Source organism: Coturnix japonica, chromosome 7, assembly GCF_001577835.2.
Source record: "Coturnix japonica isolate 7356 chromosome 7, Coturnix japonica 2.1, whole genome shotgun sequence".
Classification (NCBI taxonomy): Eukaryota; Metazoa; Chordata; class Aves; order Galliformes; family Phasianidae; genus Coturnix; species Coturnix japonica.
In genome coordinates this window covers 7,639,633-7,654,800 of record NC_029522.1, presented here as the reverse complement: position 1 = coordinate 7,654,800, position 15,168 = coordinate 7,639,633, and the positions used below count along the sequence as shown (strand labels likewise).

Below are 15,168 nucleotides of genomic sequence, written 5' to 3'. Positions count from 1 at the left end.
TGTTTGCTTTTCTGGTGACTTGGAGATGGCATGGTGAGAAAAGAAACATGTGAGCTAAACCTGTTGGTTTGAACATTGTGTCAGAAAATATCCATAAATTGCAAGTTTCTACACAGATGTATAGATTTAATGAGACTGTGTAATGCCATTTATTTATGCTAAAGAAACTGACACATACGGTACTGAAAAAAAGTTAATACTCTAGGAGTTATTTTATATTTTTCCATTGCCATCTGTCACTGCCTACATAATAATGATACAGGTGAAAGCCTAGCATTTATAGAAATAAATAAATAAACGGGAATGAATAGTCATTTAAATATCTTGCTGCTTTAATAACTGGTGTGTTTTAAGTTGTGGGAAGGAGGCAACGGAGATGCTCACCCCACCCCCTTTTTGTTAGTTTACTGGGGCTTAAACAGATTTGGATTCTGAAGGTGACTTCTGAAGGAGGGGAAATGATGGTGAAATGTTTTGTCCCTGATATTTGGAAAAGATGAGGCACTAAGCCAGATTCTGCCATCCTCATAGTACACCATTGGTGTCTGTTTCTTGGACTGGTCCTTTGATGTACACCTTTAGATGTAGGGGATTTTTGTGCTCTAAGCCCTGCCCTAACGTGCAGCAATACTGCTGGTGTCTCAGAGCATGAATGGGTCTCTCTGCATACAGATCCCGAAATCCTGGTCCCTGTTGGTATATGAAGCTGGTAAAGAAAAAGATGCAAGGGAAATGCACTTTATTGTCTGTCTCAAGTAAAAAATATGTGTTTGAAAGCAGCACCCTGCTGACAGAGCTCAGCATTTACAAAGGCACTGTTGGCTTTAAGTGTTTTCATTCAACTTCGTGCAGCCATGCTATGGTTAGGCAAAACTGTTTTCCCATTTTCCTTTTAATCACAGTAGAGCCCAGTGCAGCAATGACTGTGAAATGCTCAAGGAGAAGTCCAGGGGCTCAGGCACTTGCTGTGGTCCAAGGCTGCAAATGGTCATTGCTCTACTACATTTCACCAGCCCATTCCTGTACTTGGGGAGCTGCCCATAGCTTTGCATCAGTCAGCTGCCTCTGAGGGCGCAGACAGGGCTTTGGCTCAAACAGACAGGTTTCTTTGTTAATCTCCTCTGTACAATTTGGTGACAGAGACAGAATATTTTTCTGACAGGTGCTTATCCTATAATTTTCCATGGGTTGATGAGTCAGGGGAGGTGCCTCCTTTAGAGGAGGAGGAGGACATGGCTAGGTCAGGTTGCATTAAGATGATTTAAAGTTGGTACAATTAAAGATAAATACACGCTTTCCTGAAAGCTGAGAACGATGCAGGAGTATAACTTTGCAGTGGGAGGTTTTCACTTCAGTAAAATAATGTCTATTGCTTAAAATATAGTGACAAAGCCAGAAAATGAAGCTAAGTGCCTGGTCCAGACCCAGGGAAGTCATTCCATATCCTTCAAGGAACTTTGTTGGCTGTTCAAATACAGTGCAGATCACTAATGGAAAGTTCCTTATAAATGAAATAGTTTTTAGTGTTATAATTACTGTCTTTGCGTATGTTGGAAAGCATTTTAGGAAGTCATGCACTTTTTAAGAAGCAGAGATGACAATGAGTGAGCAATGAGGTTTTGGTCACTTTAAGTGGCTGTTATAAATCACTTTATTTTTGTTTATAAGAGATGATCCATATATAGCTGTAGTTTGTCAGCATTTTCCATTACAAACTTCTAGTTTTGGGTACCACGCGGAGAGTCTCAGCAGGCTCTTAGAAAATCCACTTAGAGGTAAATGTTGTTATTCAGTGAGTGTGTGCTTCTTCTCCATTATTGGAATCTGAAACAGTTTGAAACATAAAAATGTGTTCGTGGTCTTTATGTTTTAAGAGACAGTATTTCACACGAGGGCTAAGCCTGATCTTATTTTCTTTCCTATTTCCATGTTCCAGTGTACTTAGCAGAAATAATTCTACTGATGTAAAAAAAAAAGTGGTGGTGAGAGAGGAGGCTGATTTAGGGTATGTAATGCACATTGCAGACAGTAAGAGAATTGCTTTATTTAGATGGGCAAGGGAAGGGGCTGGGAAGACCACCCACATCACCAAACCCTGTCTGCTTCCTGAGACATCTCCTGGCTGCCTGTGATAAGTATAAAGGCAGTAAGACCAAGACGGAAGGTTGTAGTGATCTATGGATGTGGCAGGAGGGCACACGGGCTGACCAGGTTTTGCAGAAAGTTTGCTGGCTGATGATTGACCAGGAAAGCGTGTTTTGTACAACATAAGGAAAAGGAAAATGTCTACTGCCTCTTCTCCCATCAAAACAGCTCCAAAAGGAGCAGAACAAACAGGCATCCAACTATTTGGCCTTAGGGAAACATCATCCATGGCTCCAAGCCTAAAAGCTGGCTTAGTTCAAGCATTGTCAGAGGACACGGCAACTAGTAGCTGAGTTGTGTCCTGCTTTTCTCACATGATGGTCAGTTCTGACACTGCATATCGACATAGAAGGGTGTGGGGGGGATAAAGAGTCCCTTGCTTGCTCCTGAACACAGTCAGCAGAAGCCTTGTGTTACGGTACGCACAATATTTGTTGCACCATAGTTACTTTGGAAGCAGAGAGGAAAAAGGAGGGGGTGGATGGGTCATCAGAAGTGCTTTTGCTACCCTGGGATATGAATACATGACTCTCACTCATGTAAGTACAAGTTGCAAAAGTGCATTTGTGGGTGAAATTTGGCCTGAGGTTCTTCTGGAGAGGAATCTTGCAACACTGAGCAATCATATATCTCCAGTTAGGAGTTCTTTTGCCAGGTAGAGGTATGCAGCATGGGTGGCTTCTAGGGAGCAAACAGTCATGACTGAGTGCTGGTTATCTGGAGCAAATTGTGGTCCAGATGCTGCCATCCTTCCTTAAGCGAAGATGCTCCTTATTCAGTGTCTCAGCCTTTACACTTGGGACTCAAAAATCATCAAAACCATCAGAATTTAGTTCTGTGATAGAAATTTCAGGTCTTTTTGCTGCGCTTGTTGGGATGTTGTGTGGCTTCCAGCTGTCGCTGTTGTCTTTCCAGCTGAAGTATTTGTGTGCACATGTATAGCCATTTCAGCACAAAAGCTGCTCTGCAGGTTTTGCCACTGCAGCCCCCCATTGCTTGTGCCTAGCAGTGGACAGCTGGACTCAGAGGAGCTGCCTGGTATCTTAAAACCGTGGCTACAGAAAGCACGTGGAGATATCAGGAGTGCTGCTCCCCATCAGCCAAAGCCGATCTGAGTCCAGGTGGGGTAACCCTGTTCTTCCACAGCCCTTCCTTCTTTCTGCAGCTCTCACAGTGGCAGAAATGAATCGGATCCAGTTGAAGCGTGGTGGTTTCATCAGGAGGGCTGGTTTCCAACCTGAGCATTTTACCACCCAGTTTGATGAGCACTGGTCCCAATAGAAAGGATTAGCAGTGCAAGGGGTGGGGAACAGGGAACAAGTCAACCGTGGCTTGTGTCAGCTGAAACCTGGCTGAAGTTTGGCTTAGTGATGCAGACACATCCTAATTTAAACTAAACTTGGGTGTAGCAGACCTGCTAGCCTACACTTACTGCACATGACACCTCCAGAAGACATGAAATAACTACCCTGTTGCATTTTTTTTGAGTGTTTAAATTGATTTCAGGCTGGAGCTGAGATTCTCCAATGCGAACACCAAAAATTTCAAAGGGTACCTAAGTAAGCTGATGAGTTCTCACTGAATTTCTGGTGTATTAACCAGCGCTGTGTGGCTCTCTTGAAGGTTGCTGTTCATGGCATGCAGAAAAAGACTCTGCACAAACCTTATAAATCTTTTTTTTCCTTCCTCCTCTTCCTTCTTATTAGTTATGAGCTGTTTTGCTTAGTTTTACAGTTAAGAATTGCCCACAACTGCTGAAGTCAAGGTGAAAGCATGGTGTTGCCGTCTAAGATTCATACTTGTTCATTGGCCAAAAACTAAATCTTTGGCAGCTGTTGGCAGACAAATTTGACACCCAGCATGGGGGATGTCCATGTGTAACGTAAGAGGCCCTCCCTGGTCAGGCTCTTGTCTCGGGTAATTCCCTTTTCTTTGCAGGTGACATTCACCCTCATTTGTTCCATCCAGATACAGCTTCAGTTCCCTCTTAGCCACCGGAGATCTGCAGTCTACTGAGCAAGCAGAACTGCCTCCCTTGTAATTCACCTTCCTAACCCCAAACTGTTTCCATTACATGTTGTTAGGGCAGCATTGCCCACAGGTGTTACTTAAATGTCTTCCTTTCTCCTGGACATCTTCATTACCTACCCCAAAGGAGATACCGTGCTGCCAGTGCCTCGAGCAGGCCTGGCTTTCTGTCTTCCTCATACAACTTAATGTATTTCCAGTTTGCTTTTTCATACTGCTCTATTTGTCCGAGTCCAGGTGATGCTGTCTCCCTCTGGCAACGAGACTGCGAAAGAGTGGTTGCCTCATTTGGTTCTGCTGCTGCATAGCTCTATTCACTCCTCCTGTGTACCTTCTTAGAAAGGGAGATCTGTCAGTGTTCCCTTCTTTGCTCGCCATTAAAACAAAATTGACCTGAAAAACTTCATTAATGAGGAGCCAAATTGTACTAGCAGCAAGAAACTCACCAATCAAGTTTTCTATCCACTGAGACCCTTTTATACAGCTCCAGGAGGAAAGTATGTTTAAACATGCATTAAAGTCTCACTGCGGTCCTGGAGTGGTGTAAACACCCTCTTTAAGGACCCTTTTTGCTACTTGAGTGCTTCTAGAACAAACAAGAGTCAGGGCTCATTGTTTCCAGATTTTGGCATCCCTTACCTTGAATTTTCAAAATCTGTTAGGGCAGAAGAGTCCCCCTGCCTCCCTCTCCCCTAAACTGCTTGATTTTCATCTTCAGAACTTGCAGGTTTGCTATCCTAGCTTTTAAAATGAAATGTATCCCACTCACTGTTTGAGTGCTTTTAATAGTATAAAGAAAGGATTCCACGTCCAAGCATTGCAGCATTTATGAGCTAGGTAGCCAGGTTCAAAATAGGGTAGAAGTTGGGTCATTTTCTGCTTGTCATGAGCTGCCAATTAGCAGTGTCATTAATTGCTGCATAAGAGAAGATGGAGGTTGGAGCAGCCAGAGTCACTGACCATTGACAAGGCAGTATGCAGAAGGTCTTGCTGTAGCTGCCAGTCACTGTGCTGCAGCATTGGAGCTGTCTCATTTCACAGGGAAGCAGCAATTTCATTTCTTTGCATTCAGAGATGAAGACAGGCCTGTTATCTAGGCTGTGAATATTGCATATATAACGTTCTGGGCAGTGAATCTGCTACAGGCCCAGGGAGAGCTAATGCAGCATCTGCCCTGCTCTGTCCCACGAGTGTGGTCAGGGAACACCTTGTGTCTGTGAACATCCTTCATTGCCTTCGCCCACAGAGCCACCCCAAGGCTCTTCGGGGGTGGCAGATTTGAATTTTACCTCCTCAAGGCTGAGGATCTGAACCTGGGCCAGTGCTTTGTTTCCTGCTGGTGAGAGGAGAGGAGCTGGGGAAGAGGCAAGGGTCAGGCGTGCTTTTTCTGCTGCTCCGGGGGCAGCAGGAAGAGGCTGGTGGCTAACCTCCAGCTGGAGACCACAGTCCCTTGGTGACAGCGGCCAGCCTGCTTCTCCAAGGCCACAGACAAAATAAGCAATGACCTAGGACAGCAGACAGTGGAGGAGACGGGGAGGCAAAGCCCTGCTGCATGCTCCGTGTTGTGCTGGGCAGTAGGATTTTTGCTATCTAGTGGGAACTGCGCTTGAGCTTGCTTGCTTGAGAAAGGATGTCCAGAGCTGTGCCTTACTGCCTACCTGCCCATCAGATCTTTCAGCAAGATGAGAAAGTGGCTTTGGTTTGACTTGTTGTTTTTCCTAGATCTTACATTTGTGTGAGACAGATTTCCATGTCAGAGGAGGAAACACTAAGAACATTTTTTTCTAAGTGGATCCTCCAACTTCTGGTGTGTAGCTACAGTAATTTGTGGGTGAAGAAAATATTTGGGTACTGAAGAGTTGCCAGAATACTGTTTAACAGGGAATTGCAATTTAATTAGCACTTATAAGACATTAGCAGTAATTGTTTTCAATTTGACCACTCAGGGTAAAGTGTGATTCAGGCTCACTTGGTTGATGCTGTGTGGTCTGCTGGACATGTGCCACTACTTTCTTGTCCACAGGCAGAAGATTTTGGGGCTGTGTGTGTCTTTTCGATGAAGACGAGATGTTATGTTCAACTGGGACAAAGTGGAGGGAACTTGTATTAGCTGGAGGCAAATGATCTGACTTGAAGTCATTGCAGCGAGATGGATTAGAGTTTATCTCTATGATCTTGTTTGCTGTGATTTTTAGGAAAAGTGCCAAAAACTTAAATAATAAAATAGAAGTTTCCATTTACTTATTTCTGCTTTGTTTTGGCAAGGAATGAGAAAGCTTGCCACTTTTAGTGAGTGTGTGAACAAGAAAGGCAGGGGAACCTGGGGTGAGGTTTGACATGGAGATGGTGTACGACGTAGCTTAGCCATAAACATCCCTCAGATATTTCTCTTCCCTTTGTAGCAGGGTTCATTATGTTCTCTGAGTTTGTGGCTGCAGGTGAAAACAAAGGCAGCTCTATAAAACGAATGCAGTTTCAAAGCCTGGCTGAGAACAGAGAAAATAAACTGTATGCAATTTAAGCACCCATTTGTATACAGCTGTGCACCAGTGTGATGTAGGGCAGCAAAGATGACCTGATTAGCAAAGCCCTCACAAACTGCTGAGGAGATCCTGCTGTGCCAGTGTTCCCTTCCTTGGGGACCTGCGGTCAGTCCCAGCTGAAGGAAACCTTTATACAGCAACAGGAGCTAACTGAGGGCTTTTGAGAATGGCAAATACGATGCTGTGCATGTGCGTAACAGTGAGGGAAATAAGTCGTGCAGGCTGTTTGCTGTCCTTTACAAAATAGCTGGGATATGTCGAGAAATACAGCCTAAATTACTTGGGCTTTGTGAGCTACCTTTGCAGGAGTCTGGGAGCTCTGTGTGTTTTGGAAGGATGAAACCCAGCATTCAGCAGACAGAAACCCTAGGGCATTATAAAGTAAGTGATCTTCCAGTTTTGTAAGCTCTTAAAACCTTGCTTTCATAGGAGTGAGCAGCCAGAGGTCCGCAGACTTCCATGGCAAGTAGTGATGATGTCTTGGTGCTGTCTAGTGATTCCATGTCAGATACGGACAGAGAAATCTGTGAAATTAATGCAAGAAGACAGATAAGATACGACGTTGTCTCTTTCCCTTGTGAGTACATATAAATATGCTCAATTGATATGAGGTTTTTTTCGGTTACTTTATGCATTACCGTGCAAAGACAATGTATGGTACTGTGGTAGCAATGCAGGATTTTGGGTCAGGAGCCACTGGTACCTCTCCTGTCTCTGCCAGAGCTACCTGTGTAGCCGAGAGAATTAAATCCTGCTCCTGAAGACAGCAAGCCGTTTGTTTGAGCTTGGCTCTCCGACTTGCTGAATGCCCCAAAAGGCTGCTATTACTGGAGGGAACTGCTGTTCCCCAGCTCTGAAGTCGGGCTGCCCATATACCACAAGCACGTGCTTTGCACAGGAGGTGGGAGGAGGACCTGAGCCATATCTCTGTGCACCATCGGCACAAGGTGAGGTGGCAATCGCCATCTTGCACCCAAGGTGCAGGCGGGAGCTGAGTTGCAGCCAAGCTCTCTGTCTGTGCCATTGTTTCTTTTTTTAACAATAAACGCATCTCTGTGGCAACAAAATATCAATTCCCTTCTATAAATGAAACGCTGAAGTATTTTGTAGATGAAGAATTTTGTGATGACAGTGCCTGTGCTGGTATCAGTCTGCTGTGATCTGTCTGTGTCCTTGTTTGAGACGGGCTTTGCTGTGATAGTACTTCCATTCCTGAGCTTCCATTAGTGCCTCGATGAATAGTAGAAGATGCACTTCAACAATTTTATGGTTAAAAAGCAGCATCTTATTGTTTGGTTTCTGGTGCCTTTATCCCGTTCATTATGCTTTTGTCTGGTGGTAACGATCATGGCTTAGAATTGCAACATCAACATTGGTCTCTCAACCTTCTGTTTTCTCTGACCATCAATTTGGGGGCAGGAGGAGAAAGGGTGAAGAAGGAAGTGAGAGGGTTAGTTAGTTCTTCTGATGCTGCCAGGGCAGCCCTTGGAAAATGTGCTGACTGGCAGCAAGCAGACCCAGTTATTTCTAGTTCTCTTGTTCGCTTGTCACATTGGGGCCTGGAGCACAGGCCTCCGGCAGGGATCCAGAGACACAGCCGGACCCAGGCCACACGCCTGCACTCAGATGCTCTGCAGCCATTCACACTCATGCTAATGGCCTCAGTGCAGGGGTCAAAGACTGCTGAGATATGAAGGCTGAATCACCTCCTTTTTAAACCCCCTCAGCAGGATCAGGGCTTATGGAAACTGGCGTGTGGGCTCGACTTCTGGCTGACAGTGTGGTCGGAGAGTGTGACTCTGGGAAAGGCCTTGCAGCAGTTTCCACCAGCCGTTGGAACGTGGGTGTCTGGTGATTAAAACACCCCTGTGCTGAGACCCCTCTGTGAAAAGACCTGATATGTTCCTTTTCTATAAAGATCTGCTGAACCCACAAGCACTTGTTACTTACAGGTTTGTCCTGTGACCTGAGCATTAAAGAAATCAGTGGTGGGCCCATTGGTCTAACCAGGCAGATAAGAAACATCTCTAAGTGTGCTTATTTTACAGATATAACTAAACCAGCAGCGTAGGTCTCACTGTTTGCCTTGGCAGTGTCCCATTTGCATGAATCAGAATATGGTGGCACAGAAGTACTTGAGGCTCCTCCAGAGCTGACATCCCCTCGTCAGGAGACGTGCCTGTGCAGGCAGGCTGGTTTGGAGCTTACTAACAGGAGCCCTGCTTCATCAAGTCCCTGTGCTTTGAGCAATCCTGCCTGTGTAGCATGCTCATTTCTGTGAGCTCTGGTGGTGCAGTGTCCTGTCTCTGGAAAAGTTGTGTTTCCCTTCCCAAACTGAGGACAGGAGGGATGTTGATGTGTCCTGGTGTACTGTACTCGTGACTTTGGTCCCTTGAAAGGAAGGGAGCTCCCGTGCTTTGAGTGGAGCAGTGGGAAGTCAGGCTTTAAGCATGGTATATCTCTGCAGCTTTCCATATGTGTCTGGATCTCTCCACACCTTAGTTTCTAGGCTCTAAATTAGGAAAAGAAGATTGTCTTGAACTGAAATTCGGTTGTAACTGGTGCTGTTGCCACTACCTCGAGGCGCTTGTGTTTGTTTGAGCCTCCAGACTGTGCTTTAATATTATATTAGCATTTGGGAACTTAGAAAAATACACATTTTAATGTTTTTTTGTGTTTTGTTTGTTTGTTTTGTTTTTATTTCAGCAAATTCAGTGAAGGTAGAAATGCAAAGTGATGAGGAATCTGACAGGAAGACCTTCTGTCAGGAAGATGAGGTCAGGGTTCTCGATGAAGGAAGCAGCCTGGAAGAGCCCCTCACTGAGAATAACGAGATGGCGGATAACAGAAAGATTCAGGAGCTATCGAGCGAGGGAGGAATCCGGCTTCCGAATGGTAAACTGAAATGTGATATCTGTGGGATAATTTGCATCGGTCCCAATGTGCTCATGGTACATAAAAGGAGCCACACTGGTAAGCAGCTGAAAGAAAATCTGATGACTGCCTGTGGCATCTGATGTTGATATTACCTGACAACTGTTCTCTCTTCCCTTTTCATTCATGGGGTAGCAGGAGACTGGGGAGGGGAAAAATGGGCTTTGCTGTTTCAGTTCTCCCTCTGCTCCCTGGATTCTGGTGATTCTGTGTTTTGGGCAAGCGGGGCACATCCTCCGTGTTCATTTCTAGTTTTTGGTTCTTAAAAACGTGACAGAAGTCTGAAAATCAAATCTTTCTACTGATCTTGACTAGGGAGAATATGGAGGGTGTGTGTATGTGATGACTGTGTGCGTGAACGTGCAAAATTTTTTATACTTTAAGGTGAGTTTCAGGGCTTTCCCTTGGAGCTGCTTGTAGATAAACTAGGCCAGCAGCTCGGGTGTCACATACCTTTACGAGAGGCTAGGCATGATGCTGAGTGACCGTGCAAAGCCACAGCCTCATGCTCAGATGCTTATCCCGGTGCTCAGATGGGCTTGCTGCTCATCATGTGACCACTCCATCAAAGAAACCTCACCTGAGCTGTTCTTATGAAGTAGTGCTTGCCCTGACAAATGTAGATGCCATTTTTTGTGGCATCTTTTGATGCTTACATTTTCCTTGCAATTATATTTATTACTATTAGTGCTACTACTGACTGGAGACCAAAACAGCTTTCTAGCCTTAAGGATTTGAGAATTCGAGGGGCAGGCAAAACCTCTGCCATATGGTTTGGGGAAAGAAAGAAAGAAAGAAAGAAAGAACAGACCTCAAGTTCAAAACAAGTTTAGGGGGAGTCTGGGCTAACCTGGTAAATGAAGGTACCCAGAGGCTGATCCTTAACTCGCTCAGGTGGGAGTGGCAGTTACCTGTAATAGAAGAAAAAGCAGGGATGGTGCCAGGAGACAATGCTGTGGAGTCTTATGGAATCTATCACGGAGAGCCTTTGATTCAAAAAAAGGTCTTAAGCATGTGTTTAACTTCTATGAGATTTAAGATGTGTAACACCCGAACTGCTGCAATATATACTTTTTGGCTTAAGACATATGCTTAAATCTTACTGAGGTTAAGCACAGGTTTCTCTGGAGCCTCAGGGGGTGTTTATTCCTACTATTTTTTTGAGAAAATGAAAGATATATATATATTTATTTCTCTCTCTCTGCTATTATTTAATGGGGTGAGAGGCTCCCACTGTAACTGTGAGATATCTGCCAGGATGTAAAAAGAAAAGTGGAGTTTTAAGACAGAATAAGAAAAGACTTGGTATAATCCCCCTGTAAACCGGGTAGTTTGCAGTCAAGTAGTGTGCACTTGATGGGAAAGAAATCAATAGAATTTCTGTACGGAGGAATAATAAATATATATTACGTAGTTAATGCCCTGCATATAAGCTGTATTGATAATAACTTAACACAAATGTATAATGCAAAGTATTGCAGTATCGTTTATGATGCAGTCATGATTTTAGACAGCAATTACGACAGGAGAAACGCATTAGCTGGAGGAACGAAGTCTTGATTAACAATTTGACATGCTATTACTAGAAAAGGGAAGGAGTACAGAGAATGCAACAGACTGAGCCTCCAGCTTTCAGCTGAAAAGTTTTCATTGGCACTTGCATCTATCTGAGCATATGTATTGTAGGTGCATCAGAATCCACATATTTGAACTTGAACAGCTAAATTAGACCTGCTAATTTTAGATTTAGGTACTTAATTAAATAGCCTGATTTTTTTGGAGATAGCTAGCTTGTCTTTTAAATACAGACAAAGCTTCCTTTTTGTTTTAAAGAAAATGTGAATTCAGAAGAAACAGGACATATTCTCACTTGTGTATGGGTGACAACCACTACACGTGTGCGTGTATGTAGGAGTTACATGGCTAGTAGCTCTTTCCTTCTGGCTAGTGGTGGCTCTGTAACGAGCTACATCTCTTCTCCCATCTGAGCAGAGGAGTGTGCTGCATTGCACTGTACAGATATGTTAAGCATATACAAGTGCTGCCTGGTGCTCTACTCTCAGCACAGCAGTTGGCAAATTTTGCGGGGGATTTTTTTTTCCCCTGCTTTGTTTGTTTGTTTTTTAATACATGCTGCTTCTTCACTGTCCACAACAGAAGGAGAAATTTGCTTGGATTTCCACATCCTTGATTTTAAGGAGTATTTTTAACATACTGGTATCTTTCTCCTAAAGCGCAGTACTTGAAAATATATTGCCACTTCCTCAGCAGTTGGGCTGAATGGGCTGGCCCCAGCTCTGGAATGAGCCCTGGCCTGTGGGCAGTCTGGTTTTACAGCCCAAGGGAGGATGGTGGAGGGAAGGGAGGTCCTGCCCAGTAAGTGGAAATGGATGATGTTCTTTATCAGGTAATGCGACTGGCATGTAAGTCCTTACCTCTGAAGACAATTCATGTGTGCCTTGGGAGCTGGATCCCGCCTTGCATTCCTCTTTATCAGTACACAGCCAAAGCATGGTCTGGCCAGTTGTTTGCACTGGCAAAAACTGAAGTCCTTTTCTCTTCCCAAAATCCTAACAGCATTCTATGTAAATCACACTCAGTGCTGTGGTCATGGCAGAGGTTGTAGTTTGCCTGTGTGCTGGGACAAAAGTGTGGCTTTCCTTAGGCTTTGGAACTGAAGCTTTGTGAGAAGCTGTGCCATGTGGCTTTGGCTGTGTTGTGCACATAAAGGGACACAGTTTCCTGCAGGCATTATTCCTCTGCTCTTGAGGAGCATTTGCCTTCCCCTGCCACATCGCAGTAGTTCAGCCAAACATGTCTGGGGATGGGGAGAATATCCTCTCCTATGGGTAAGGACAGAGCATGTCAGTTGGATGTCCCAGCTCTCTTCCTCATGAAAAGCATCCATTTTCTCTCATGATTTTGACCAATCCCTGCCTTGTTAGAGATTTCCCATTTATCCTTTGCACTTGCATAAAGGACGAGTGATGCTTTGCTCCCTCATCCCTCCATAGCAGAGCTGCTCATTTAATGCCACAGAACACAATGTTTCTCTGAAATGCTGGTAATTCAGGTGGAACATCTGTGTAATCTGCATGGCCATCACAAGAAGGCCTTTCTGTTTATTTGTCGTCACTGACAGAAATGTTCAGTACAGGAATGAAGTATGTTGCACTCTCAACTTTAGTGAGCTGGCTAACCCTGGTCCCTTCCTCACATGCCGCATGCTCATGTCCAAAAAATAGCATGTGTCAGCATAGGTTTGATTTATTTTCCATCATCTCTATCTTCTTTTGGTCCAAATTTCATATTCCACACCAAGTGCCCCGGGTTGCAGCATCTTTATCAGAGCTTTTTATTACTGCTGGAGGTAACGAGTCACATAATACTGCCACTGGATATGCCAGGGGCCTGTGCCTGAGGATGCTGAGAAAAGGGGAGAGGAGGAAGATGAGGTCAATAATCCAATTTGTCTGAGCTAATGAAAAGGAACGCCAATGATTTATCACCTCTTCAGAATTTCTGCTAGCGGGCCTGAATTAAAATGTCCTCAGTCCTCATTTTGTGCTAAGCAGAAAATATTTACTGCTGCAGCCATGCTGTGGCTATGCTCAGTGAGCTCCACAACTCTCACTTGCACTGTGAATAGTGATTTTTCTCCCCAGTAACACCCAGTGCTTTATCCAGTCTGCTGTCAGATTCAGAAGCACCTCTTATTTCTAAGACAGGATAGGAATCATCCTCATTGCTTTAAGATTTGGGAGGTTTAGACACCCAGAGCTAAAGGGTCTGTGCTGACACAGCCAGACCTCAAGCTGCAGCTTTAGGGAAGCAATGCAGCAGCACAGAGCTCTTGCCACACTTCTTCTGGAGCCGGTGCTGTGTTGTTCTCAGCCTTTTTGGAGTCCTAACCACTGAAGGGTCTCAGATCTTTCCCTGCTCTCCACTTGCATTGCAGTACCATCAAGTGAATAAAGGGAGATAAGGCAAGCACCAACAAGGAAAACCTTCAGTTCTACTATTACATGTATGGTGTTATGACTGAACATATGCAGCATTGGAATGATGAATTTATTATTTTTTGGTTCAGAGTTCAGGTTTTTGGGGCACTAATACTAGGTGAGGAAATGCTACTCAGGCTGCTCAGTTTAAGACTTCTCTACCTAAAGCAGCCAACCAGGAGCAAATCTAACGAAATGGTCATATTAACACACAACAATTAACTCCCTTGAACTGCCAAATTCTTCTAGTACAAGAGTGTAATCGGCTTTAATTTGTGATTTGTAGCCTACTGCAGGCTACCTCTTGGAAGGAGAATCATCTGGCAACAAATCAAAAGTCATAGGGCCGAATTCAAAGAGTGATATTTTCTACTTAAGTTCCTAAATGAATCATCTGACTTCTCTGAAAGTGTCGTTTTGTACTGAAGCATAAGGAAGAAGAGCTTAGATGCTTGAAGTTGTTGAAATGGCTTTCTGCATAGGGATGTGTCTGACTCGCAGTACTTTCTAAACACATTTGGTTTTGGCCTGTTCACAGAAAGAAAGGTCATAAATTGGTGTATAGAGGACATTGGGAAATCACCCAAAAATTCCCAGGAATTTTTCCATAGAGATTTGCCACTACCATTTTACAATAAATGGCATTATCTTGGAAGAGGGTTTTTCCCAACAAAAAACAAAAAACCAAACCATAGTAGAATCACGGATGGCAAGTGAGGTGCAGGTTGTTGAATGATGAATAGAACAGTAAGTATATAGACAGGGTAGTCCCCAGAATAACAGACGTGGGAATGGAGCCAAATCTGGTGCTCTGTATTTCATTGGGATGAAGGCGTGTTGCATCTCATTGCCTGCCAGTGTGTTAGCAGGGCTGCTGAGATTTCATCTGGGACAGAGCAGGATCGCGGCAGTTGTAGCTGTGTTTCTTCTCACCCCAGTGTTAACAAAAAGCCTACTGTCGAAGGGTGCAAATCAGCACTGTCAGTATGAAGAATTACCTTCTCACTGGCAGTGGGAGCACAGTGGTTTTACAGTAAGTAGTTAAAGTAATAATCCTGTTTGAGAAGTACCAAAGTTATCCTTTGTGTATCAAAAATATGTGCCAAACAGGAACGGCAGAGGTCTTTGATATATATTTAACCAGAACAGATGCTAAATGTAGTCCCACTGGACCTGGATTTAATGTTTATAAAGCCTCTTTCCTGGCTTTCTGTAGCATTCTGAAGAGGCTTTAAAACCTGTGTTTTTAAAAGAAAAAAGAAGGTACTTAAAGCACTCCTAGGAGGGGACTTGAATGTGGCTCTGTAAGTAAGCAGGCTTTGCTTTTACCAAGAATGTGTATTATTTTGTGAGCTGCTCCATTTGATTTTAAAGGGACAGAAACTTTCAGACGAGGGTTATGAAGTGTGCTTGGTCAGGAGGTCTGTGGACACAGGGTATTGAAAACAATACCAGATCTGGGGAGTTGGGGGTCCGTTTCCCCAATTATTACATTGAAAAGTTTTAAGCTGTAGAAC

The 15,168-nt window shown here is 44.1% G+C and overlaps 1 protein-coding gene across 16 annotated transcripts in view; it reads left to right on the top strand.

The window, feature by feature from the left end:
* IKZF2 (IKAROS family zinc finger 2) overlaps nucleotides 1-15,168 on the top strand; it is a 109,727-nt gene that overhangs the window by 46,945 nt on the left and 47,614 nt on the right. For 13 of the 16 annotated variants that reach the window (XM_032445739.1, XM_015867965.2, XM_015867970.2 and 10 more), the window contains one exon: nucleotides 9,423-9,689. In XM_032445739.1, coding sequence (XP_032301630.1) covers nucleotides 9,443-9,689 — 247 coding nt within the window. In that variant the 5' untranslated portion in view covers nucleotides 9,423-9,442. Of the gene's footprint in view, nucleotides 1-7,145; nucleotides 7,294-9,422; nucleotides 9,690-15,168 lie in introns of all 16 variants that reach the window. The other 3 variants (XM_015867969.2, XM_032445738.1, XM_032445736.1) reach the window with 2 other exon arrangements.